This window comes from Pteropus medius, unplaced genomic scaffold, assembly GCF_902729225.1.
Source record: "Pteropus medius unplaced genomic scaffold, Ma_sr-lr_union100, whole genome shotgun sequence".
Lineage (NCBI taxonomy): Eukaryota > Metazoa > Chordata > Mammalia > Chiroptera > Pteropodidae > Pteropus > Pteropus medius.
In genome coordinates, this window is record NW_024342471.1 from 24,498,522 (window position 1) to 24,525,050 (window position 26,529).

The 26,529-nt window shown below is 47.7% G+C and overlaps 1 protein-coding gene and 2 long non-coding RNA genes across 7 annotated transcripts in view; all 3 read left to right on the plus strand.

Annotated features, from left to right (window-relative positions):
• RAB22A (RAB22A, member RAS oncogene family) overlaps window positions 1–24,168 on the plus strand; it is a 38,684-nt gene extending 14,516 nt beyond the window's left edge. Inside the window, exons 3-8 of one of the 5 annotated variants that reach the window (XM_039864695.1) lie at window positions 8,825–8,906; window positions 16,929–17,000; window positions 17,089–17,195; window positions 17,781–17,890; window positions 22,081–22,202; window positions 22,320–24,168. In XM_039864695.1, coding sequence (XP_039720629.1) covers window positions 8,825–8,906; window positions 16,929–17,000; window positions 17,089–17,195; window positions 17,781–17,890; window positions 22,081–22,178 — 469 coding nt within the window. In that variant the 3' untranslated portion in view covers window positions 22,179–22,202; window positions 22,320–24,168. Of the gene's footprint in view, window positions 1–8,824; window positions 8,907–16,928; window positions 17,001–17,088; window positions 17,196–17,780; window positions 17,891–22,080 lie in introns of all 5 variants that reach the window. The other 4 variants (XM_039864698.1, XM_039864694.1, XM_039864696.1 and 1 more) reach the window with 4 other exon arrangements.
• On the plus strand, window positions 715–5,806 carry LOC120603873 (uncharacterized). Its single transcript, XR_005653204.1, has 2 exons — window positions 715–799; window positions 945–5,806. It is a non-coding gene; the product is annotated as an uncharacterized LOC120603873 (long non-coding RNA).
• On the plus strand, window positions 8,913–14,953 carry LOC120603874 (uncharacterized). Its single transcript, XR_005653205.1, has 2 exons — window positions 8,913–9,958; window positions 10,331–14,953. It is a non-coding gene; the product is annotated as an uncharacterized LOC120603874 (long non-coding RNA).
• Window positions 24,169–26,529: the final 2,361 nt, after the last annotated feature.

Genomic DNA, 26,529 nt, shown 5'->3' on the forward strand with positions numbered 1-26,529 from the left:
GCGTGTTTTCCTCCAGACACACACATCCAGTCCCCACCACCACGTGAGCGCCTTATCACTCGTGGGGCAAAATCCGAATTGTCTTCCTTAGTTTAGGGTGTGTCCACCCCAGCAGTCTCTGCTAACCCCTCCTGCTGCCTTTACCCCAAACCTGGTTTTACAATCTTTGTGCCTTTGTTTTTTTTGTTGGGGAAGGTGGGGGGTTGTTTGATTGATTGTTTGCCTCTTGTATTGACCAGACCCTCTGGTCCAGTGTAGAATGGAAGTGGTATCAGTGGACATCCATGCCCTGTTCTTAAGACACGGCTAAACTTAACGGATAGCAACCAAAATGTTGGTGAGAACGTGGAACAACTAGAACTTCACACGTTTCTGTTGGGAGTATAAACGGTGTGACTGCTTGGAGGACTCTTCTGACACTGAGTGAAACGTACATCCACCCTTGGGTATTTACCTACGAGAAATAAAAATAGACGCTTGCAAAAAGACCTGTGCGGAAATGTTTACCATAGCCGTATTCATAATAGCCAGAAACTTAAAGCCATCCACATATCCCTCAGCATAAGAATGGGCAAAGTGTGATATAGTCATGCGATGGCATACTACACAACAATAAAAAAGAATTAACTACCAAATAATGAAGATATGTTTCAAACACATTATTAAAGGAAAGAAGCTAGACAAAATATATTTTTTTGTCATATATTTTAAGTCATATATTTTATGACTCCACTTATATGAAACCCAAGGACAAAAAAAACTCATCTGTGAAGTCGAAGTCAAAAATGGCTTGCCTGGGGTAGGTACAAGAATTAACTGGAAATGGGCACGAGAGGACTTTCTGGGATTGTGGAAATGGCCTTCATCTTCTTTTGTGCAGTAGTTACATGAGAATATGAAGTGTTAAAACCTACACTCTACCTTTTATTGTACGTTAATTATAGCTCGATAAACATCCTGCGTTATGAGTACTGAAGTTATTCCTAGTTTTCAAATGAGAGAACCGAGGCAGAGAGAGGTTAAGGAACTTGTCCAGTGATTGGCAGTTGGTGGCAAAACCAATAAGCAGGATCGAGTCATCTGGCTTAAAAATCCACACTCTTAACCCAGTACGCCCTTGTCTCATGCCACGTGCCCAGCAGTTAGTTCTACCTCTGGAACTTCATCCTACAGATAAACTCACATTCCGAACAAGGTGAGTCATTGTACAGACTTCATAATTGCAGCATTGTTGATTAGGAGGGGTATGATTATGTAAATTATAGGGCAACCATTCAATAGAATATAATAAAGGAATAAAACAGCTTGAGAAAACTTTCTGCCTACATTGGATGATCTAGGCATAGTGTAGAGTGAAAAACAATCAAAGATGTGTAGTATATGCTACCATCTGTGTTGAGAATAAATAAAGGAGGGTGTAGGGGTCGTGTGCGTGTGCAAACCGAAGTATTTCTAAAAGAATACCTTAGAAACGGGTAAGATCAGTTTCCAGGGCGAGGGATCGAATGGCTGGAAGGAAGGGGAAAGAGGGAGGCGTTTCAGTATGTGCCCATGCTGTGCATTTTGGGTAATGAAGCATGTGACTGTGCTACCTATTCAGAAAATTAATGAATACAATTAACAATTTGGAAATGACTGAAATAGCCCATCACACACACAGTTGCCTGAGCTGAGAGAAGCCTAAGCCTGCCTGAGGCTTCTCAGAACTCTTTCTCGCCCTCACACCCGTCGATACCCTGTGGCTTTTGTGTGTCAGCCTCAGAGTGTCCCTTCTTGTTCATCAGGCGTGCCCCATGTTTCTCTAGCATCATTTCAGGACCTCTTAGCCTATTTCCCGTCTTTTCCCTGTTCTGTCTAGTCCCGCCACGTGTCCGTGCTCTCACACTGCTTGGTGTTCCCCAGTGTTCCCCTACCTGTCTGTTTCCGCTTCGACCCTGAAAAGTCCTGGAAAATAGAGATCCGTGTCATTCGTGCCTGGGCTGTTAAGGGCCTGCTATCTGGCAGAGGGACCCTCAAGTTCTGTTGCCCGCTTCCAGAGTTCACGTCTGAAGCAGGTCTGCTGGCATCAGCCCTTCCTGCCCGCTCAGTGGCTCTCCTCCACCGTTGGCTGTCCTTCCCAGAGCACCGTCTGTAAGGTGACTTTAACTGGCTCACAGATGAGCATGTTAAATTTATATTGCTAAGTATTTTATTGTCTGTTAGGAAAAAGAAATCAATAAAACTAGTCCATGAAACTTGTAGGTTTTTAATTTTACCAATGTTATTGCTTAGACAAGGCTGTTCTTTATTTTTAAAAAGTGATTTTTTATAATATATAGTAGTAATAATTCACATGGAACACAGATACAGCAGAGATGATAACAGTGAATCCCTGGCCTTTGGGGGGACACTGGCTCATAGGAAATGGGGCTTCACAGAGAGAAGATGTTTGTTAGTGTTGGGGTGCAGTTGCTTGCTGACCTCCATCCGCTGTCCTTGGCCTGCCTGTTCTGTGGCTACCTAATTGCACTTCCTACCACACCCCACCCAGCCTAACTGTGCCTCACCCTCACACACGCACACGCACACGCACACACACCACACCACACTACACCACACCGCCGGGTCCTGTCCCCATCTGCTCCTTCCTTGACTTCCAGGCTCAGCTCCAACTTCCCCTCTTCTCTGAACCCCTCTCTAATGTGTTAGCTATGACAAATTACAGCGAAGTTGTGCCTCATAAGAACACAGATTTATTGTTTTATAATTCTGGAAATCAGAAGTGTGAAATCAATCACGGTGTTGGCAGAGCTGGTTCCTTCCAAAGGCTTTGAGGGGCGAATCCGGTCCTTGGCCTTTTCCAGCCTCTCATGGCCGCTGTGACTTGTGGCTGTTGCGCCCACTTTCGGGCACATCATTCCAGCCTCCACTTCCTGCTGCACATCGCCTTCTTCCTGGCTCCGGGTCCCTCTCGTGAGGACCCTTGTGACCACATCGGGCTCACCCAGATAAGGCAGGCTCCTTACCCCTGCATTCACAGGGTCCTGGGTTGGGGTGCAAACATCCTTTGCAGGGCAGGGCGTCATTCGGCCCCCTGCCTCTGGCGTCCACTGTCCTGGGTACTTAGATTTGGCTTGACCTCTGCCCTGTCACAGCTCTGTCCACCCTTTGGTCTCTCACTGAATATCTGCCTTGTGATCATCTGTTCAGCTGCCAGTCCTCCCACTGTGAGCCTCCTGGGGGCAGGGAAGGGCTGGCACTCATCTTGCCTGCCCCGTGTCCCTGTCTTCAGGTGGAAGGCCACGTGTTTGAGGGAGTGGACTGCCCAGTGCTGCGTCTCTGCATTAAAATGATGAAGAGCTGAACCTAGCCAGAGGCTCACGGGTCACACATGTAAAAAGTATGGAACAGGTGCCTGACAGCGAGGAGCACTTCGTCAGGGCGGCTGGTTTCATCATCGTCATGTAACGTGGAAGGTTGCAGTTATTCTTGGCAGACTTAGGAAAGGGGAGACTAGACTCTGTCATTAAACTTAGTTATCTTTATTTTTAAAGAAACCTTTTTGTGCTTTTGAATATTTTTTCCCAAAAGGTTTTAGAATAACGTAAAAGTAGAAAGTACTAAAGGATTTGCTTGGGCTGACCATGAACCTGCGGAGCAGACCATCTGTCGTGCACCCCTCTGGTTCGGGTGGGTATTGATGGCTTAAAAGGAAGCACTAGTGATGCCTTAGCTCAGATCTGGTTAGTTAAGAGATGGTAGAGTGTGGAGGAAGGGGCAAAGACGTGCACGGCTGTGGAGCCCACATAGGTCACTGAACTTACGGTACTCGGAAGACAGCTGGCGTTTTGAAGCCTCTAGCGTAAGACAGACGCGCCCTACATTCAGCCAATTCTCACTGAGCCCCTGACAGATTCTTCGTCCATCCCAAACTCCTGGCGGCCCATGGGTGTGTCCATTAGCGGAACTGCTAGATTCCATGTACTTTTGGTCATTTCACGTCTCAGACTTGGTATAGTCAGTGGTGTTCGTATCCGCATATGTAATCTGGAGATCCAAGCATCGTTTGAGTGATACTTAGAGCTGTTTATGGTCCTTCGTTAATTTTTAAACGTGCTGAGTTGGTCATCCGTAAAAGGCACCATATGTCATTACGGAGACGACAGCATCTCGTGTGCCATCCCAGGGAAAGGGCTTGCAGTCTGGAGAGGTACTGGAACATGGTGGCGGGGCACACCTGTGCTCAGACCGCCGAACAAGTCCCCTGCACTGAAAGAAAAGAAACTTTAAAACATCTTGTGGCAAGTTTTTTCATTGGGAACACGTACTCTGACCAAAGATCATGGCTACTTGCTGTGCATGAAAGTCATATTTTTAGAATGTCATGAAAAATGGAGAAGTGTATGAAAGGTGTTCTAGCTTTAGGAAATAATGCTAGTGGGGATTTTAGATTAAAGAGGTAATAAGATCTACCTAGGCAGAGGGAAGAGAGATAGTTTAGTAGTGAAAAATAAGGTCATCAGACAAGTAAATGGCAGGCTAGAAAATAAAAATGTGTCATTTGGGTGGCAGGAAACCATCGCTGGTTTTTCAAAAAGCCAGATACTGAAGCGATGAGACCCTCCACACCATTTAACGCGAACGTCGAAGGAGTGACCCTAGCATCCCAGTGGCCATGGGAGGGGAGAATCGTAGGAGTCCCCTGCAAAGACGAGGGTCCGATTTCTGGATTTATTTCAGGGCTTGAGGTTCAAGTGTAGATTAAATATGAAACGAAGAACCAGACAGCTCTACGAAATTGGATGCGAATGACAAAGGACATAGACTATCATTGCAGACCAGTGTCAAGTCTATGGGAGACAGACATCATGCTCTGAGAACTTGGTGGAGTGGAAATAAGCCCTGTTTCCATGTCGTGTGTGAGACGGCGTGTATAATTAGATTGTATAATTAAGCCTAAGTCACATTTAGAAAAGTTGTTCTCAACAGATGACAACGTGAAGCCATGGGACAGAATTCATGCAAGTGAGTCAGGAAGGAGTCCGCCTGCCCCAGGCCAGCCCAAAGCTCCCTAGGGACCGGTTGGGTGAGACATCGCTTGTGTGACCTTGTGTCCAGGTGTTGCCACTATGTAGACAAACCCAGTCTAACTGCTGAGGAAAAGGAAGTGTTTCTTACAGGTGTGATGGGCCAGGATTTCAGACTTTCAAAAATCAGCACATACCTACGGAGACCTTGGTAGGGCTCAGGAGAGGAGAGGTGAGGGAGCTGTGATCATCTCACCTTCGCCACCTGAGCTGAGACCCACAGGTGGGGAGGGACACCTGATTCCACACTAGTCAGCAGCAGAGAGAGCCCATGAAGTACCGTGGCTTTTTCCTTGGAAGCCCGAAGTCTGAGGGGTGGAGGGCCATGCCGACTGCTCCGTACAGCTCCTGGACGCGCCTGGCGCAGGGGTTAGGGCTGGTGGCCGAGCAGGCAGGAAGGACTTCCCTGGGCAGAGTCAGCCTTGTGCCAGTTGAACCACATCCCTCACCCTCCAGGGCCACACGCCTGGCTGCAGTGAGAGAGCCGGGGTCACCTCTAACCCAGGGCCCCATGCACTTCAGTAGCATGTCTCACCTTGTACTTCGGGAACTGCTTGGCCAAGGCGTCCTGGAACCACTGGAGTGAAGAAAACGAAATGTTGTGGCAACAGGATGAACATGTCAGAACTGTAAGAGAGCACGGCGTAGGGCGGTGAGGAGGACACCCCCGTTCCCGCGGGTCCCTACCCTCATGGAGCTCGACATTTCGCAAGGGTGCGGAGACTAGGAACAGGTAAATTTAAAAAAAAAAAAAAGTTAATCTGGCATTGCGCAGACACGGTAGGCGCCCTGAAGAAGAAACGGGGTGGTGTCGGGGGGGCAGGGAGAGGCTGGGGCAGGAAGCCGCCTGTATGGGTGGAGCACACAGCTTTCTGTGACCTTCGGCAGCTGACCTCAGACCTGGAGAGTGGGCGGCATCTCAGCGCGGGAGAGCCCATGGGAGAGCGTTCAAGGGGAGGGACGGTCAGAAAGAGCTGGGAACAGATGACCAGTTTCTGGCTGCTGCGGCCCAGGCCGCGTGGGCTGGAATCGTGACCCAGGGTGTCCATGGTGAGCGAAGGAAGACAAGACATCTCTGACTCAACTCCAGTCAGAGAAGTGGACATCACAGCCAGCGCGAATGAGAATTTATTTTACGAGTGGGAGGGTTCGCTGGGTTCCGCGCCGGGGGACTTGGGGCTCGCACTTCCTTCTTTTCCTCTGAGAAGGCTACACAAGCCGTTGCCTCAGAAAGGAGGGTAGCGGTGAGTGGCAGCGGCCTGGACAGGAGCCATAGCGTGTGGGGTCATGGTCGTGTGGGCTGAGGGGCCTGTGAGGCAGGCCCAGCGACATAGGCTAGCCTTCACTCTGGCCCACGTAGCCTTGTGACTCCTCCAGCAAGGCAGCCACCCCTCCACTGGGCAGAGGAAGCAGGTGGGGAGGCTGCTTGGGGCTTTTCTGGGTGGTTGAGACAGAAGGACAGGCGAGATTCTCAAAGAACTAGCAGTGCGGGCGAGCGATGCGGGCGTGAAAGGACAGGAAGCCGGCAGACCCAGACCCGGGGGACGCAAGTGGAGAGCTCTGGGCGCACGCCGACCTTGGTGGAGCGTGAGGACAGGGGAAAGCTGGAAGGACGGTCTGGGGTCAGGGCCTGGAAGTTGGGTCTAATCCTTTCAGAGACTTTCATCACATTACCGTGGCCCTTTGTCCTGCTCCTGAGTAATCTGTCTGTGCTTTCACTGAAGGGGAAACGGTTGGCAGGTAGGCTGAACTTCGGTGAGTTCTGATCCTATAATGAAACGTTTCCTTTTAATTGTTACATACGCCTTTCTCAGCTTTCTGCCTACTCCGAGTATATTTCTTCTCTTCCTTGAGCAGCCAGAATGGATGTGTCGGATGCACTGGCTCTGTTAATAGGCCTCCATCGGATGCCTGTTGTCACTCTTAAGTGGAACACCACGACCATAATTGATGGAGAGTTGACTTGCAGGCTTTTAGGATTAATTGTAAAGTCTAAACTAAAACATTTCCTGGAGCTGCCTTTAAATAATAATAATAATACCTCGTATAGGTATAGTGCTTTGCAATTTACAAAGCACTCTCCCATATATCATATCGCTTAATCTTCACAATAAACAAGGCTGTTTGAATGCTTAGATCTCTCCTAAGTGAGAAATCGTGCTGCACATCCTGATTTAATCACAGTGAGTTGCCAAAAGTCCTTGATACAATAACCATTTACTGAGCACCTTCTATGCGTAAAGCACTTTACTAAGGACACCAAGGGGTAAATTTCCAGCGAATAAATATCCAGTAAATAGTGCCTATCCAAAATGTGATCTTGCTTCCTAACTCATTTCTCCTTCCTCATCGTAGTCACTATTTTGGAGGCTGCTTACTAAACCGTAAATTTATATAAATATTGCCAGGAACTGGATTGTAGCAGAGTTTAAGTTTATAAATCTAAAGATTCTGATGCTTAGCTAAACTCAGTAATTCTTTTTTTGTTTTCAAATTTAACTTTTATTTTTGTGTTTTGTTTTCAAATCCACAGTAAGAAGTATGTTTACTATTGAATCAATCAATCTCTCTCTCTCTCTCTCTCTCTCTCTCTCACTCACTCTCTCTCTGCCATCTCGACTAGAAACCTCAGTGATTCTTTAGAGAGTCATTCCATCGATTTCAACTTGCATTTTCTTGAAGTTTATATATCTCAAAATATTTAAGGCAGTCAGCATATTTGAAAATGTCACGCTATTGAGCTCACTGTCCTGATTAGGGTGATCAGGGTGTGGTTCTGAGAGCACAGCTTGGCCCTTGGCCCCAGAAGGCCTGTCCAGTAGAAGGGAAGACGTAATCATCTCCAGGTTCTTCGATACGTTGAGGACACTGGGAGGCACAGGACTTCCGAGGAGGGGGCCCTCTGGGTGAGGCGGGCCGCAGGAGATAGTATTGGGGCCAAGCCCCAGCCCCAGCGCAGGGCTTCTGAACCTGTGTCCAGGAGCCCCTAGGGTGACCAGGCAAGTGCTCGGGCCACCATAGCTCCTCAGAGATTCTCCAAAAAGTGTGAGACCCCAAAATTAATAGGAACATGTGTCTTCAAAGGCCTCTGGGCAGAGTGGCCCCTTAGTGTGATGTGGCCTGCACACCGTCATCCCGTTTCCATCGAGGGCTGGTCAGGCCCTGGTACCCTTCGTGGCCCGTCACGTCAGCCTAGGGGCCATTTTGTTACAAAACAGAGAGGTGGTCAGCAGGGTGTTATTTCTCCAGGATTTAGGAAATAAAAGATGCTCCTTGTTTGGCATCTTAATTTTATTAGCCCAAGTGTTACCCCAGCTGTTACTTGGCTGTTCATGGTATGGGGGTGGGAGAGGACAAACACAGATGCCCTAAATTTTTTTTACTGGTGCACTCGTTTTCTGGACACACGGGTTTTTTTAGAAAGTTTTTCCATGATATCGTCTTTTAAAATAACAACTTCTATATTTTACAAGGTGGGGGTGATATCTGGACTACCAAATATCTCTTGGTTCTTTCAGTATGGAGCTTGGGCAATCACAAGCCAAAGAACCCTGCCTTCCCTGTGTTGGGCAGGTGTGCCTAATGCTGTATTTTGACACAGACTATGTAGCCAGTATCTGAGCATCTCTTAGAAACTCCACAGTTAGGATGTAGTGTGGAGCGGGAGTTTGACCATTAAGCCTGAGTGATATTTCCAACTGGGGCTGGCAGCGTGCTTTAAATAATTGTGTTCTGATCATTTAGGTCTCTCTTTGTAGGGCATCTTTTATGACCAAGACTGTCCAGTACCAAAATGAGCTACACAAATTCCTAATCTGGGATACAGCTGGACAAGAACGAGTAAGTCACTCTTTAATTTACTATGTGTTTTCCTGAGGCCCAAGGTAAAGCTCCAACTGAACTGTCAATGTCCCTGTCACGTCACGTCACTCTCTTCTGTGCGCCGGAGACGCATTCGTCTCCATTCGCGTAGACCAGCCTTTTTCTTTGCAGCTAGAGCCACAGAGTCCACTGATGGAGAAAGTGGCAATGGGCACTGAGGGCATTTTTAGACTTTAGTGTCTTAAAATAAATGCTAACTAACAGGCCTGAAGAAATCCTGCTCCGAGAGAACACTATGTGTGATTTGGGGCTCCATCCTCTAGCAAAGGTACACAAGAATTAGTAGTAAAAAGGGAGCGTTAAGCACATCTCATTCATAGCCGCCTTTTGAAAGCTAAAGAGGGAACTTTACAGCACATGAAGTTTGCGATATAAGTGAAATGGATGAGCTAACGCAGTGCCTGGCAATAGGTACTTAGTAAATGCCTGATGATAAAATTGTCCAAGGTGGTTATCTGCTTAAGGGAGGGCCCGAACCAGGCTGGGGGCTGGGCTGCGGCATCACAGTGCAGAGTGGGATTTGGCGAAGCCCACCCAGACCAGGCAGGAGTGAGGAGGTGGGAGGGAACAAACAGACGCCAGCCTGCTGCCTCGTTTGCCCTCCGGTGGGCCCGACAACGTGTGATCTCCTCCTTGAGGTGTGTCTGGCAGCCACCCATTATTCAGCTGCTGTTTAATTTTGTTTTCAAACAGCACTATCAAAACAAAACATCTGATGGATGCACGGTGCTATCTTAAGCTCTTAAAAGTGTCCCAGCAGTAATCAGGAGAAATAGTCTGTCATCATAGTCTTATCTAAGGCAGCATGGATGCTGCGTAGGGTATAAAATCCGACAACAATCGTCACAGACAAATGGAGGAAAACAAAACACGCCGCTGCTGTCGGCCTAGGTGTAGACACCACACGTTTGTACAGATTTAATGTCTTAAGTTTGCCGTTTGTTGAGTTTTAGGTTTGGGGTTCTTTTTAATGCTGGATGTCATACCCTGTTTCCAATTACTCATCTAAGGTACGTGCGCTGTCTCCCATCCCTCGCTCCTCATACTTTGTGCTGTGCATCCAGAATGGAACATTTGGGACGGCTAGATCTTTAACCATCACTCTTCCATCCTGCAGAAGGGGTGCTTCCCACACTGCCTTCGCGAACGTATCCGTAGACACTGCTCTGGTGTCTGCCCAGTGAGCAAGAACTCATGTGGCTCTTCGTGCTAGCCACACATGTACCCTTTCAGCGGATCCCAAGTTCCAGTTTCCCCCTCCCTTGTATTTGATGATACAGCAAACCCTCATCATAAAGACTCATGCTGTGATATAGACTCCATCATCCTTTGAATCAGAGCCTGTGTTATACACAGTGATGTATAACATCTATTTTTTCTAGACTATAAAGAAAGAAGAACAAGGGTTTATGCCTGTCCCTTACTACTACCATAATAGTAAGATTCTGTTAAGTTTTGTAATTAGCTGCTTTGCCTGCCTCCTCTCCTCCTTACTTCTAATTGACTCTGAACCAGGAGTACTTGCTCTGAGATGCACGTCTGCCTCACCCCTACCCAAAGCGCGATCTCTTAGCCAGGGGCTTAGCCAGGGGCTTGCCCAGGGGATGTAAGTGAGGCCAGCAGGCAGGGCTCCAGAGGACTGACCGGCCGCCCCCGTGCTGGGGAGCCCGGAGAAGGGCACCAGCTGCTGGCACTCCCTGCTGCCAGCTGTTGCCCAGCAGGAGCACATACCAAGATCTCCAGACACTGTGCTCGAGAGAAGCTAAACAGCTAACAGCTCATCACAAATGGTTTGAGATGCTGTGCACATCATCCAGGACACGTCTGCGAGCTCGTCGTGACGGCCAGTTTGTCCAGGGCCAGGCCTTCACGGCCCTGACTGTGGCAGCCTCGGCTGGACCCCCGTGCGCTCCCCCTCCCGCCACTTGTCCTTGCACCGGGCCGCACGCAATTGTCAGGTGCGCCGTGCGAGTGCATGCCCTCGTGCCCGGCGCTGGCGTCCCCTCTGCGTGGACAGCCCCTCCCACCATTAGCCTAGAAAACGCCCTCTGATGTCACGTCAGGGTGCACCCCTGCCCTCCCTGCCATTCTCAGGTAAGTGCCGGCACCGCTCAGACCCAGGCGCCTCTGGCTCCTCCCTCCACCTCCACTGCCACACTCTGCCTTCCGCCACCTTTACCTCCCGCCCACGTGTCCCCTCAGCCTTTGGTCTCCCACTTTCACTCTTCCCCGCCCGCCACCATACGCCCCCCTCCTGCAGGACCCAGCGGGACCTGAAGACGTAGCCCAGACCCTGTTATCCTCCTGCTTCATGCCCGCCGGTGGCTCCCCATCGCCCCCCTGACAGCCGGACGCTGGGCAGAGACCCCCAAAGCCCTGTGCGGCCTGCTCTGCCTTCTCTCCTCGGCGCCCTGCTGGCCCTTGTCCCTCCCGCTGAGTCCCAGCCCGTAGCTGCCATCCCGGTCCTGAAACTCGGCCCACCAGGCCTTCACAGACACTTTCTTCTGCCGGAACTTTCTCTTCCCTCTCCTGCGTGCGTGGCCGGCTGGCTCCTTACCAGCTTTTGGCCTTGGGTTAAACGGTGCGCCCTTAGAGTCTGCCCTGACCGCATCCCGAGGCGGGGCCTAGTTCATTTCCCGTCACTGCCTCGCACTTATTTCCCTCGGGACCCTCAGTACAAGTCGCTGTGGGATATCTGTCCACCTGCCCTTATTGGCAGCTCTCACCACAGACGGTAAAATTTGAGGGCCGGAGCCACGGTGTCTCGTTCGCGGCTGTTTTCCCGATGCCCCGCACGGTGCCTGACCTGGAGTGGATGCTCAAGTGTCAGTCGGACCAACCAGCAAGTACACCCTTGGGCTTGTTCCTCGTATCCTGAGCAGTCTTTGCCCGCCCGCATCCACGAGCGCGTCACCGTTTCCTTGCTTGTTTATCGTCTGTTAGACTGTGAGCTCCTTGTGGGCAGGGACTGTCTTGCGTCTGTGCTCTCAGCCCCTGGCACTCGATATTGATGCCAGTGGATTTATATCAACTCATTGCCAGCCGTGCTTTGGCACACAAAAGGATAGAGCCTCTGCCTGCTCTCCCGTGAGTATTGCATGCCTCAAATTATAAATTTCTAATACTTGCATATTTACTCTCCTATTCTCTATAGTAATGAGATTCATCATGGAACCAAAAGTCATCAAAAAAATGAAAGCCCTTTTTGATGAACTGACCAAACAGCCTCTCCGTTTTGATCCCTGCTTGTGCCTATTACTGTATGTTATTTTGACAACATGGGTTCTTTGTCTGATGGTCCAGTTGCAGTTAATTGCAGAGCGATTTCATTAAGTCAGTGAAAGTGGTTTTGGAGAACTTCACAGACGTCAGGCAAAGCCATCAATGCTGAGGGACCTTGTGAAATGAAGAGAAAAGTGGCGACTGGGATGATGACATAAATGCTTCAGAGAATGGTGATTTGTGTCTCAGGGGTCGAGAGGCCTAAGGGGACCGGTGGAGCCCTCAGATGTTTCTGTAAAACCACCCTTTTCATGTAGGGCTGGGTGAGTCAGAAATGAAGTAAGAAAGAGCATATTGGGCGAGCGTAGAGTTCATCAGAAGAATCGCAGTCAGGTCACCAGGCAGCTTGGAGTCAGTATCATTCAGGAAACTAGCTCCTGGTTGCAATAACAAACCTGAGTTTTTTCAAATACCAGACAAAATGAAAGTCGTTTGCATAATTTTAAATTTATTTTCTGAAGATACAGCCTTTGTCAGGCCTTTTCGTCCCTATTCTCTCTCCTTAATGAATTAAATTTTAAGTGACATTTTTCCACCAATCATCCTTCACTAAAAAAGATTCCTACAATAGTACAGGGACCATGCACAAATAAGCACCACAAATACATGCCATAAATACGCCGTAGACGTGGCAACGACATTTCGAATACTCGTCTGTGGTCATATAAAAGACAGCTGCTTAACCAAAGTCGAGTAGACACTGCATCCAACCCTTAGAGATTTGTGGTCCCGAATCTTAATGTGGTTTCTCCTGATGACATGACGGTTTCCAAGGCTGAGAGCACCAGGGAGGCACAGATTCATGTTTTGTCACAGTAGTCGTGTGAGGAGTTGTTCTTGTGTTTAAAATCAGGAACAAGTGTAGTAGCTTAGTGTCATCGAGGGCTAAGGTCGACACCATGGCCTGTGGCCAAATCCAGCCTGCTGCCTGTTTTTGTAAATTAAGTTTTATTGGAACAAAACCACCACACTTGTCGGTTTGCGTATTATCTACGACTGCTTTCACTTTTCAGTAGCGGAGCTACATAGTCGGGACAAAGATCAAATGAACTACAAAGCCTAAAATATTTATTTTAGGCTTTCGAGAAAAAGTTTGAAGACCACTGATCTAGAGCCAGATTTGGAGCAGAGATGTGCTGACATCCTTTGAGTTTCTTTTTAAGCTGCCACCTTCTTTACACTAAAGGACACAGAAAGTTTCAGTGTCGGTAATGACAGAGTGGCTTATAATGGACTCACCTTCCCACAAACAAAAATTATGTATAAACTCTGGACAACGCATTGAAAACTGTCTGAAGGCTCTGCCAAGCGATCAAGTATAGGCAGACTGATGGGAACTGCCTTGGGTGAGACGGGCATTTTTGTAGTTTTCCCTAGAGGGCCCTCCCCAGTCCACGTGGCACAGGGCAGTCAAGACTCAAGCAGAAAGCCATCTTGGTGGCTTGCGGCAGTTGAGGATGTTTAAGGCAGTTAGAGCACCTGAAAAAATAAGCTGATCCCAGAAAAGGTGGATCCAACCAGGAGGGAAGCTCTGAAATATGCTTGTAAATCCCCTCAGGTCTTTGCCTGCCACCCAAATTGTGACTGTGCAAGGTAGACACTAAGGAATGCAACAGAAAACAACAGCCAGCGGTCCACAGGACTAAGCAAGGGCTGGCTGCTGCCCGTCACAGGAAGAGTCTGGAGCTGGAGTCCAGTCTTGCCTGTTAAAGGGGTTGGTGAACATCTCACACTCCCACGGAAACTTCAGAGCAAATAGAAATGCCAAAGCTGAAAACGGTAATGTCTAAAGTGAAAATCCACTGGATGGGTGACCAAAATGAACCAATCAGAAGACAGAAAGAGTAGAAAATAACAGTCTCCATTACATAGTGACAAATTCAAGCAGTCTAGCCTTTGTGTAACTGGAGACCCAGAAGGTATGAAGAGAAGAGGCCGGGGGGACAGAAACATATTTCTAGAAATAATGGCTGAAAATTTCCTAAATCCACGGATCCACTCACAAATCCGAGAAGTTCAGCAAACCCATAAGCAAAAAGAAAACCACATCTGGGTCTGTCACAGTCAAACTGCAGAAAACCAGAATGAAAGAGAAAAGTCTTGAAAGCGGCAGAGATGACACACGTGTGCAGGGGAGCAGCAGTGGGAGGGGTGCTGACCCCCCACAGAGCAGCGGAGGCCAGAAGACCACAGCAGAAAAGGGCAGCCTGCCAAAATTACCCTTCAAATACGGAGTCAAAGAAATGGCATTTTGAGAAAAATAAAAGCTCGCAGGATTCAGCGGCGGCGGCCCCAGAAGGTTTTTCAGGCTGAAGGGGATGACACCGGATGGTAGCTCAGATCCACAGGGAGAATAGTAACCACTGGAAATGGTGAACATAAAAATCTGTCTTTTTTTCTTCTCCACTTGTTTAAAAGACTACTGGCTATTTAATGCAAAAATTATAACTTATTTTGTATAATATGGATTGCATAGTTTATAGTGTATGTAGATTTAAAATATTGGACAACAGTAGCACATAAGAAGTGGGATAAAAAGAATTAGTCTTTCACGACATTCTGATGCTTTACCCGAGGTGGTGGGTTACAGACTCTGAGTAGACTGGGGGGAAGTGTGTATCATAGTTAGTTACAGGAGCAGCCACTTGAAAAAGTAATACAAGAAGGTATAGCTAAAAAGCCAAAGAACAAATCTATTAAAATTAAACACTAAAAATATTCAGTTAATGCAAAAGAGAGGAGTACAGGAAGAACAGAGGGTTTTTTTAACAGAAGAAACGTGAAGCAAATGGCAGACATGATATCGGTCAGACCAGACGTATCAGTAAACGCGTGGTGCGCAGAGCAGTGGGACATGCAGCGTAAGAGGCAGAGGTTGTCGGATGGGATCCGAACTCTGGAGCCCGTGCTGGTGAGGAGAGATCGCCGTGGTAGAAACAGGTGGCTCGAAAGAACGAGACTGGAGAAGGCCGTCCTGTGCAAGTCACAGCAAAAGAAAACCATTGCGGTTATGTCAATATCCACAAAAGCGACTTGAAGACGGGGATTATTATCGAGGTCGGACAAGGGGCGTGAGGAGCAGCATTCGGGAACTTCCTGTATTGATAGAAGTGTTTTATGTCTTGGCGGGATGCCGTTTACATGGATGTATGTATAAACATGTCAGTTTATCGAAACGTAAGATCTTTTATCAAACTCAAGATCTTTGCACTTTATATGAATTTTACTGTTCCAAAAAAATACGTGTAAATGATGTTGCCAGTATAATAACGTCACACACGGAAGGTAATCCCAGAAGCTTTGTTCTGCCTGGGCGCTCCTGTCGCCCTCGCCCGCGGAGTCCGGCCAGGCCCGTCCACGCCGGATGCGGGTTCTCTTGCGCAGCGCTTTCCGGCTTACGTGCGTTTTGCTTTGCTTTGCTTTGCTTTGCTTTGCTTTCTCTGTAACACATTGCATTTGATTGCAAGTCACTGGGCTTTCACCCCGGAGGCAGGGCCTTTCTCCCAAGGACCAGTAAAACTTTATAGGTGTGCACATCTGAGTCTGGCTTTAGTGAGGCAGCAGCTCCTCATTCAACAGTTCTTACTCATTTATTCACCAGTTCTCGCTAACCAGGTCCACATGACTGTCTTCCCCAGTCACAATCCCACCTGCTTCCGTTAGGCTCAGGTTAACGAAATTTAAAAGCCAAAGGTGAAGCTGTTTGGATGAGAAGCTGCAGCCCGTGTTTGTGTAAATCGTGCCGGGCACTGGATGTTCACCTCTGGCGACAGTTCCTGCCCGCGTTGGGGGGTTAGCCACCAGGACAGAGAGCAGGGTGTGAGCACAGTGCAGTCACATCATGTGCAGGGGTCAGATTTCACAGCTGGGGTGTAAGACAAAGGTCAGCAGGTACAGGTAAAATTCCGAATGAGGTGCCCACAGCAGCATGTACGTCTGCCCCGAGGAGAAGGTGCAGGGTGCGTGGGGCAGGCGCGTCGTGTTTTCCATCTGGCACTCAGCAGGACGAAGGCCCTAAATCAGCCTTGCTGTGGAAATTGTTGCTCCTCTGCCTTTCCTGCCTCGCCTTCTCGTTGTGTGTCTCAGGCGCGGGTGGGAGAGGGGCACGGGTGGAAGGAGCCGAGCACTCGGTTAAATTCATGTCAGTGACATGGGGTGCGGACCCGCACTGGGGACTTGGCACCTGCATGCAGATAGCACAGAGCGAGTTACAGACTCACCCAAGTGGTTCGTGTGAACGCGGACGCATTTCTGTCGCACACTCAGCATCCAGGTCACAGGGTTATCCCTACGACACTCAGACACAGCCCCTTGTCTAGAGAACGAGTCATAGCACGATTTTTATCTGCTTGGTGGTTTGGGCAGCCAAAGTTTAAAGGCCTCCTGAGCGAATGAATGGGGGAATTATAACACTGAGTTCAATTAAAAAGCCTTTCTAGCTGCAGCAATTGTTTATAGCACCATATTTAATTCTTCTAAAACTGTGTTCTGAGCTATCTTCTGAGAGGCATTTCCGTGTCACATTAAAAGTCCTTGTCTTTGGTCATCACTGGTTCACTTGCTCTGAAGCATCACGTCATGTTCTTTGGCTTGAGAGAAAGATTACCTTTGTGCAGGGATAATGGGCCTCACAGTCTAATAAAAGACACATTTAACCAGTTTTCCCAATTTCGTTGTTTCTTTCCGCCTTCTCTGCAGTTCCGCGCCTTAGCGCCGATGTACTACCGAGGCTCGGCCGCGGCCATCATCGTTTACGACATCACGAAAGAAGTAAGACTAACGGGCCGCGTCCTCGAGGCTGTTTGCAGGCGCGCTCGGCCGCTTAGCTCTCCAGTGGCTTTCCTCTCTTGTGTTACAGGAGACATTTTCGACATTAAAGAACTGGGTAAAAGAGCTTCGGCAGCACGGCCCCCCTAATATTGTAGTTGCCATCGCAGGAAATAAGTGTGATCTTATCGATGTGAGGTAAGTTATGAGACCAGGAGGTGACAGAGCTGATTACGTGTCCCTTTTCTCACCAAGCAATATCCAATATAAGAATCTTGCTTTCATTTTATCTCTGACACTGAAAAATTTCTTTCCATCATGTGCTCGGAGTCCTGATGTTTCAAAGTAAAGAATTCAGGCATTTGGAGCTGAGGAGATGACGTATCAGACAGGCGTGTCAGTCGTATTGAACTTGACATTATCTGAGATTAGCGTACCCCAGCTCCCATGACGCAGGACACTTGCATGGGAAGCATATTTTTAGAAAAGCATATTTACTGGCAATTTCTTTGGGCCACTTTCATAATTCTTAAAGCAAAGGCTCGAGTTTTAGAGCAAAAGAAACCCTGCTCTCCCCCCTGATCGTCCCACTGGACACACAGCCCGCAGCACAGTCCCTTCTGCTCACCCATGGACACTAAGGACCACGCGTCAGGGCTTCACCAGCCATTCGTGACCCCCTTTGTCACCGTGGCTCCGATGAATTACTGCGCAGGTGGGGGATAAGGATAACAGTAAGCTCGTGACGGGTAGAATTTCTGATTTGCGATTGTTGCCTTCCAGAGAAGTCATGGAGAGAGATGCTAAGGACTACGCCGACTCCATCCATGCAGTTTTTGTAGAGACCAGCGCAAAAAATGCGATAAACATAAATGAACTCTTTATAGAAATTAGTGAGTATCTCTGTGCCTTCTGGGTTTCCTCTGTGCAGAGCAACTTAAAACAATTATCTTGCTGGGTAGAGAATTATCTCCTGTACGTGGAGAAGCCTGGTCTCCGATACGGTTCTCACCAGACCGAGATGTGAGAGCGTAAGTGACAGCAGTTTTCATGTCCGGTCGTAATTGCTGGAGAGCTGCCTGCCACCTGATGATCACAGCCCCTCTCTTAAGAATGTCGTTGCTAAATAAATGACGCACAGGCCCCGTGCTCCTGGAAGCTGTTGTCTCTCCTTTCCACTCTGCATATGTGTTTCAATTAGTCGTCCAAAGTCATTGAAAGTGAACAAAATAAATAAGGAGAAATTAAATGCATTTCAAATTGCACTGTAGAAAACCCTCCAAAATTATTAACACTAGGCGAGGAAAAGGTGAGACCCGATTTCCCACCCATCCTCCTTCCCTGCCCAGCAATTAATACGGTGACCCTGGATGGGAGAGGGGCCGCTGATACCTTTGGGATCCTTACAGATGGTATCGTGTTTATTCATTTCATTCATATTTATCAAAATGTGTACTGAGAACCGTTCCAGGCCCAGGGGAGACGCGGCCCTGCTCTCCCAGAGCTGATTCCACTGCACGAGACCGACAGTGGGCTCGAGATCAATGAGGTCCCTTCAGATGACTAGCAGAGATAGGAAGAGAACGGCAGGGGGGCGTGAGAGAGGGTCTGCAGGTGTTCAGGGTAGAGGCCTCTGCTAGGAGGTGGCGTTGGAGCTGAGACCCGGCAGAGCTGGCCGTGCGGAGGCCTGGGACTCATAGGAACGGAGCGCACGAAACTCCAGACGGAACCCAGGAGAACGCGTTGGGCGCGGGCAGTGTGCTCGCTAGGGCCCATCTGGGTGAGAGTCGAGGGTGCCAAGGCTGGGACGGCGCGAGCGTTGTGGAGAGGCACAGGCGCAAGCTCCGGTGCCCGCCAGTGATGGGACTTGGGGGCGGCAGAAAGCCCTGGTGACCCTGCCGACTGGCGGGCGTGGGCCCAGCCCCACCTGCGGGCCACACTGCAGTGTACGCCTCTGGCTGCCCGATGGCTGTGGCTCTTTTTGGTTTTATTTTCATTTTTTGATGTTTTTAGTTCAGAGAACCAGAGATCTGAGTTTTATATGACATATGTCCCATTGTTTAGATTGGGCCACTAATTCAAATATTTTCGGAGTACCGTACGGGCCTACCAAGCCCATCTGCCAGCTAATATGGCCAGTGACTATGGGTTAGAACCTCTAGGTCAGCCCCTTTTCAGCATTAAAAAGTCATGGTATTTATTGTCTTCTTGGACTGTAAATAGCAATTACCCAGATGCAGCATGAGGCCAGTCAGAAATTTTTCACAGCTCAAGCTAAAACATCTGTAAGTGTATGGTGTCATGAGCATACTGAAATCATTACTACTAAGTTCTCTTTACTCTGGTGGTGTTGAAAACAGGAAATTCTTATGTAAAAAAATGAAAATTCCTATATAAAAATTAGCACATGCATACTCATTTTCACTGAAAAATTAAAATTATATGTTCAGAAAGATTAGAAACATTTAGAGAGAGAGAAATTGAGATTATAGTTTATTAGATGTTATAAAATTGCATTAGCACAGTGCCGGCACGCCTGCTTTTTATTGAGGTGTAAGTGCTCACATCAGAAGTATAAATAAAGCTCAGAGTTTGCACAAACTAAGTGCACTCCTGTAGTCACTCAGATCAAGACCCAGGGGTACCCGACACCTCCCGCCTAACCCCCCAAAGTAGCCACCATCTTGACTGCTAATTCTTCAGATGCGTTTTATCTGTTTTCGTACTTTATATTTTTAAAAATCTAGTATGTTTACTCGTGTTTCTGCTTCCTTATCTCACACACACCTTCAGATTCACCCATATCGTCACATGCCGTGATCCGTCCTCACCACCACAGCGCCTGCGTCTGTCGGCGTCACTATCGACAGCACAGAGAAGACCCACAGTCTAGCTGCCCGTTCACAACAGGCACTTGGGTGGTGGTTCCCACTTTAGAGATATTAGAAATAGTACCTCCGTGAACATTCTACTTCACGTCCGATGTGTACACAACACGCACACATTGTAGTTACATGTAATTCTACACAGGAGAATAACAGTCAGTGGGTACACATGCGTTGAGTTCAAGGTGACTGTCAACCAGTGGTTACGCCAGGTGACACTCCAGTGGTGTGTGAGGACTCCAGTCACCCTCTCTCTCTGGTGGGTAGGCAGGAAACTCATTTCCCGATAGTTAAGTCGAGCACCTTTCCAGGTACTTCTGTACATTTACATACTATCAGGATACCCTCTTCTGTGGAGTTTTGCCTGTTTTCCTGGTGGGCTGCCTACGCGTTTCTTAATGTTCATAGTTCACCTTGAACATGAGTCCATTGTTGATTACGTGCTTTGAAAGGGGCTTCTGTGTGGTTTGACTTTCATTTTTGAATCAACTCTTTTGATGAACTGGAGTTTTTAAATCCTAACGGAATCCATTTATCCTTGTTTTGGCTCCGGCTTAAGAATTCACTGTCTTTTCTGGAGTCATAAAGATGTTCTCGTCTGCTTTCTTCTAAAAACGTTTCAGAGATTAATCTGTTATCACAGCTGTGTTTCCAGTGTCCATTTATAGAGAAACATATAATGATAAGAAGCTTCAGTAAAGCTTTTAAATTAATTTGCAGTTTATTCACAACAGCATCAGTAGGCATTTGAAAATTAGTGGTAGGACATACCGGGGACACTTTCTAGTGATGCGGCCACCGTGCCGTGTACTGCCCGTGCAGATTCGCAGACTGCTCTACATGCTGGAAGCTCCACTCCAGTCTTGGTGACCAAGGACCTGAGAGCTGGCACGTTCCACCTCAGCCTTGTTCATGCCAAAAATGCGTGTGCGTTCCATGTTTCCAGAATACCTCAGTGCCAGGTACTGTGCTAAATAATCCTGAAGACATAAAGGTGGAGAAACAGGGCCTCTCCCCTCAGAAGAGCCGAGGGTCTGATTTGAGGAAGTCGCGTAAACACATCTGTGACAGCTTGCTTCTAACATCCTGATTGGTTTTAGTGTCCGAGGTGTTGGGGAGTCAGGAAGTGGGAGGGCATCAGAAAACCGCGTGTGAGGAGGAACCCTGAGGTGACGAGCTGGGTTAGGTGGATGGAAGATTTAAGGTTTCTCAGCATTGACATTATGCTTCACGGAGCAGTAAAGCGAAACCTGTTCATTCTCATACCCCGTTGGTAGCAGAATAAAGTGGCACAGCCTCTTCAGAGAGCGATTTGGCAGCATCTGTCAAAGTTTAAATGGCCCGTCCTTAGGCTGTGCTAGGTACTGGGAATGCGGCGTCTGTGTCGGGTAAACCCGCAGGAGTGGGCTGGCGTGACCGGCCGTCCCACCCCCAGGAGTTTGTCCTGCATGAGCACTCGGAGGCTCACGGACGTACTTTTTCCTTCGTTGTAATCGTATCACAATACCAGAAATAAGCGAAATGTCTGCCGGCTGGGAATGGTTAGATAAATGATGGCGCATGCTTCCACGGTCACGTCGTAGTGCTGGGGACGCAGCCGCACGCCGAGCGCCTGCGGGACAGCCCCCGGGATGTTTAAGTGAAACCGTCTGCGGCTGCCTGGGTTTAAGGAGGGGACAGGTAGAGGGGTGTGGACCCTGCTTGTCTGCACACCTATCGGGAAGGTCGCCTTTGCCGCGAGACAGGGACAGGCATAGGATTAATTTTTTTTTTACCACGGGCATACAGTACCTGCTCAAAACAAGATTTTTTAACATGTAATTCTTTGAATTAAAAAAGTTTTCACTAAATGCCTTGTGACATCCTCGTTTGGGCCCTGGAACAGAAACCGATGGCATCTGAAAAAAAATCTGGGGTTCAGTGCGTAGTGACGGACCAGGGCCGAAGCCCTCGCTTTGACGAACGCCCCGCGGCAGTGTGGGAGGTGGCCACGAGGGAAGGCGCGGTGAAGGGCATGCAGCAGCTCTGTCAGCTTGGCAACTTCTCTGTTAATCAAAAATCATCCAAACTTTAAAGTGTATTAAACTTTTTCTATTTCAATGAAACCCGGCACACTGCATCTACGAAGTTGTTGTGTCTGAGGACGAGCCGATTTGGGAAGGTTAAGCTCACTCTCCTCCCTCCTGTCTTCGGTTTAGGTCGAAGAATCCCATCCACGGACGCGAGCCCGCCGGGCGGCGGGAAGGGCTTCAAACTCCGGCGACAGCCCTCAGAGCCGAAGCGAAGCTGCTGTTGACAGAGCCGCAGACTCGGCGATGAAGTAGGTGGTCCCGAGGGCGAGCAGGAGGGCCGGGCCCCGCCACCAGGCTCACCTAGCCAGTCTGGGGCCTTCGTGCAAAAAAATCAGAAATTGACCAGTTCTGTTTCCTCTTTGAAGACTGCAGCAGTAGTGTTTGTCTGTGGACTTCTGTCACGTAAAGACTGGTGTACAAAGGGACTGCATCACTGGCTTTTGATCTTGCTGGAAAGGAACATATAATTGTATGGCTGGTAGGATTAAATTGTTGAATAGTTTTGTAATCAGGATTTTATGTAACATTCGTAAAGGGAAAATTAGCACTTTTGCGGTTCTCGGGGGAAAAAGACCTTGTGGAGATTATCACTTCTTCGGTTCCCCATTACCACTGTTTTCGGGAGTTGTGTCATTTAAAATGTGGTGGGGTGTCCTTACGTGGAGGGATGGCAATCAGTATTTGAAGCTGAAGTGGAATCTTTATAGGACCGATGGAAATGCTCTCATCCCCGTCTCCAAGGCACTTTTCATTGACCGCAGGAGCCCAGGGAGCGTACAGCGAATTAATGGCCACAGGCCGTAGCTCGCCCTCGGTTTGCATTCTGACCCTGTCCTGTTTGTGTCACCAAACACTTTACTGGCACCTTTTTTTAATAAGCTCTCATGATCAGGATGGCGGTGGTACAGAAGTTGCCTGGAATAAATTGAATCGCATATGTTTAAACAGACTGACAATGGTTTTAAAAGGTGGAGAAAGTATAAATGCTGTCAATTTTTTATTCAACCCGAATATTTTGGTGGGGAAAACAATTATCACTTGCTTAGCATATGTAAAGTTGTAGTCTATATTTATGAGACCATTGCTTAAAAATTATAAATTATGTAAATACATTAATAAATTCTGTGTTTCATTCAACACTTCCTGTAACCTTGCAGCGCCTGGCTTGTGCCCACCTGGTGTCCAGCCTGCCCGCGGGCGACTCAGCCCATCCACGTGTGCGACAGCGCGCAGAGCACTTCACTTGCCATCTTTAGAGATTTTTCTGCCTTCCCACCGCTCCCGCCCCTCCACCCCGTCCCCAAATCCCACCTGGGATTCGGAGTACAGACAGGTGCCACTTTGACAGGCCTACCTAGCCCTTCCTAGCCTTGGGGTAAAAAATTAGGCTCCAAGCTCAGGTCATTAACCTGGCCTTGGTACTAAGTTTCTTTTCGCTTTTATGGGGACCTCAGACCAACTGTTTAAAGAGCGCTTTCCTCGTTAACGATTTAGCGTCTCTCTCCTTTTCCTTCATTTCCCCTGCCTCCATTCATGGTTAACACTCTTTTCCTTCAGGGAACCTAATGAGGTTTTTAATATAATCTAAAAATAAAGCACTGAAGAGAAGTTGGTGAAAATTTGTCCCTGGTCTAATTTGGCACCCTTCCAACCCGAGTATTGTAAGGGAAGGAAATTCACAAGATTAAATAGGAAATGAAACAGCTTGAATTTCAAACAAAATGGTGTGTTCAGAGCGATCCTTAAACCGAACAGCTGAAACTTTTAAAAATAATTGTTATTTCTTTGTGTACCCCACTTGATAAGGATAGATTTTAATGGGAAAATTATAACTCGGATTAAGTAAAAAATGATTCCCTTTTCCCTGGTGAATATCTTAAGCATTTGAAATTGTTTATTTTCTTATTGAAATCATACAGAAGGAATGCGGTTAGTGAAAGTTCTAACTTTTTTTAAAAGTACATGTGGACTCTGTCTGCCGTCCCCCCCACCCATCTTGCTTCCTTCCCCGTATGAAATTAGCAAGCTTTAAGAGAAAACACGAGATTCTGAGAGCGGGGGCCCCTTACACCTGAAGGTGGTTTGACTTTGTTTCGTATACATCCAGATTGACCGGTGCATCTGGCCACTGCCTTGGTGTGTCCCCAGCATTCCCACTGCTGGGCCTCTGTCTCCACGACAACAAAATAAAAACAGAGGTTGCTTGACTCATTACTGAAGAGGCGATGCACGCGTGGCTCTTTCTCTCTGATTTTACCAAAAGATGACGCAAATCTGTGACCTTCAGAATTTTTCCCCCAAACCCGTCCGTCCGTGTTGATGATTTCACAGTGTCTGGGTGCGCAGGGAATTCCATGCTTCATCCTATTGGTAGACATTTGGATGCCTTCAATCCTATCGTGACATTTACTGTATGTAGCCCCAAACAGGCCCTCCCTTTAGCCCAGTGGTCCCCAACCTTTTCGGCACTAGGGACCGATGCTCCTATGGGAATGTAACGCCGAATGACCTGAGGTGGAGCAGAGGCGGTGATGCTGGTGCTGGGGAGCGGCTCCAGATACTTGGCTCACCTCCTGCTGTGCGGCCCAGTTCCTGACAGGCCTCAGTAGCAGTCCACGGTCTGGGCGTTGGGGACCCCTGCTTTGGCCCTCCGCAGCTGATTTCCCTTCATGATTTCTCATACACCTCCCCATATGTAGAGCGTGGTCCTCTTTGGTTATAGCCACACGCTTTATTGACAGAATGAATAATGCGTGGCCTGAGCAACGCGATGATTGGTCACGTATTTCTGGAGCCTGTCTCATTTTCATCAGTCCGTCTCAGAAATTGACAGGCGCTGTTTCTCATGTAATATATTTTTAATCCTTAGTGACGACAAAGTGCTATCTCAGATCTATAATCCGTACTCAGTGAAACGGGGAAGATGTTTTCATTTCTTTTGTTTCCTTATAAAATGCAAAGATGAATATTAAAGTCAGAAGCGGTTTTATTTTGAACACACTTTGGATATTAACCTGACTAAACAGTGACCTAATACTCACTTCATATTCTTTAGTCTTATTTCTTAGGAGAAAAAGCTCGATTTCAAAGGAATTGAGATATAACCCATCTATAAAAATCTCCTTTTGGTTCCCTTATGACACAGGGCCATTTTTTTAAACTTTTGGGACCAAAAAGAGAAAAATCATTCATTAACTGCGAGTACATATTGATTTCTCGCAGAGAAATTGGAGTAAGCTCTTTGCAGGTGTCCAATCCTATAACCAGTGGCCTCCGGAACTCTCAAGTATTTTTCCGATTGTCTGATAACTGTCATCTGGTGATTAAAAGAACAAAGGAAGAGTATGATTAAGTGCCCTTCATTTTAATTTCTCTTTAAGAAGTGATTGTGGAGAAATACCTATCACAGGCCCTTCAGGTTCCAAACGAGCCCTCCGATACCTACGCTTCAGCCACGGGATAAGATCTACACGAAGCAACTGAAAGATTTTAGTTCCTTTAAAATAACACACTTCTTTGTTGTCCATTTATGATTCTGTTTGACGTGGTTGCCACCCCATGTCGGAAAGGATCAAGCCCTCTCTCAGAGGCTTGGTCTCCTCAAAGTGGGCTGGTGTCCTTCTTGAGGTTATCAATCTTCGTTATTTTTATATATTTAAAGAAGATCACATTTAATTTCAGAACTTCTCTTTTTCTCTTATAAAGACTTTCTAAATTAAACCGTGGGAGATACACTAATGAGAGCATCCTTGAGCTAGCTATTCCGTGGCTTCCCTGGAGATGTCCAACCAGAATATCTGTACTTTCGTGGCATTGTGTTAAAACGGGCAGGTTTGATTCAGATTACACTGCACTAATTGGTGTGTCAGCACCAGAGCTTGAAAAGGCATCTATTCACCATCACATACATTTTTTATATTCTGAGAGCAAGTTGCAAAGAGGTTATGTTAATTGTGTAAGCATTTTCCATTTGTTTCGGAATGCCCCGAGCATATAAGATGGAGGCGCACAGTGTGTGATGTGTCTGACAGAGCCCCCTACACGTTCACATGCCTTTGCAGGAACCTGGGTAAGCAGTGAGAGAATCTGTTCCTTCTGGGGAAGTTATCGCAAGTCCCTGAACTCTGATCTGTACGAGGTACCTGCTCTAGAACATTTGAGGGGAAAGGAAAGCCCACAAACTCAGGCTGGCGCTCTAAACTCGCTAGGCTGTAAGTGTCCCTCCTGACCCTGTAACGAAAGTTAGGTGACAGTGATACGCTGGATAGTGTGAACCTGTAAAAAGAACCCTTATTTAAATTTGTTTTAGAGGAACTAGCACCGTGACTTCGGTTCGCTGTCCACTTCAGGAGATAGTCTATCTCTGAACAGTAAATATTTTTCAGAGGAAGGAAATGGCCTGTACCTTCAAGGCTCAGGTGGTTTCTATGTACTGCCTTCAATTAGCTTAGTCTAGCAAAGATTTTTAAATGCTCCAAGGCATAATGTTGAGGAGATAAAAAAAATAGTCCAAGCAACAAATGTGTCCAGGAAATAAACAGCAAAGGGAGACGGGGGCGGGACTTAGCCCGGAAA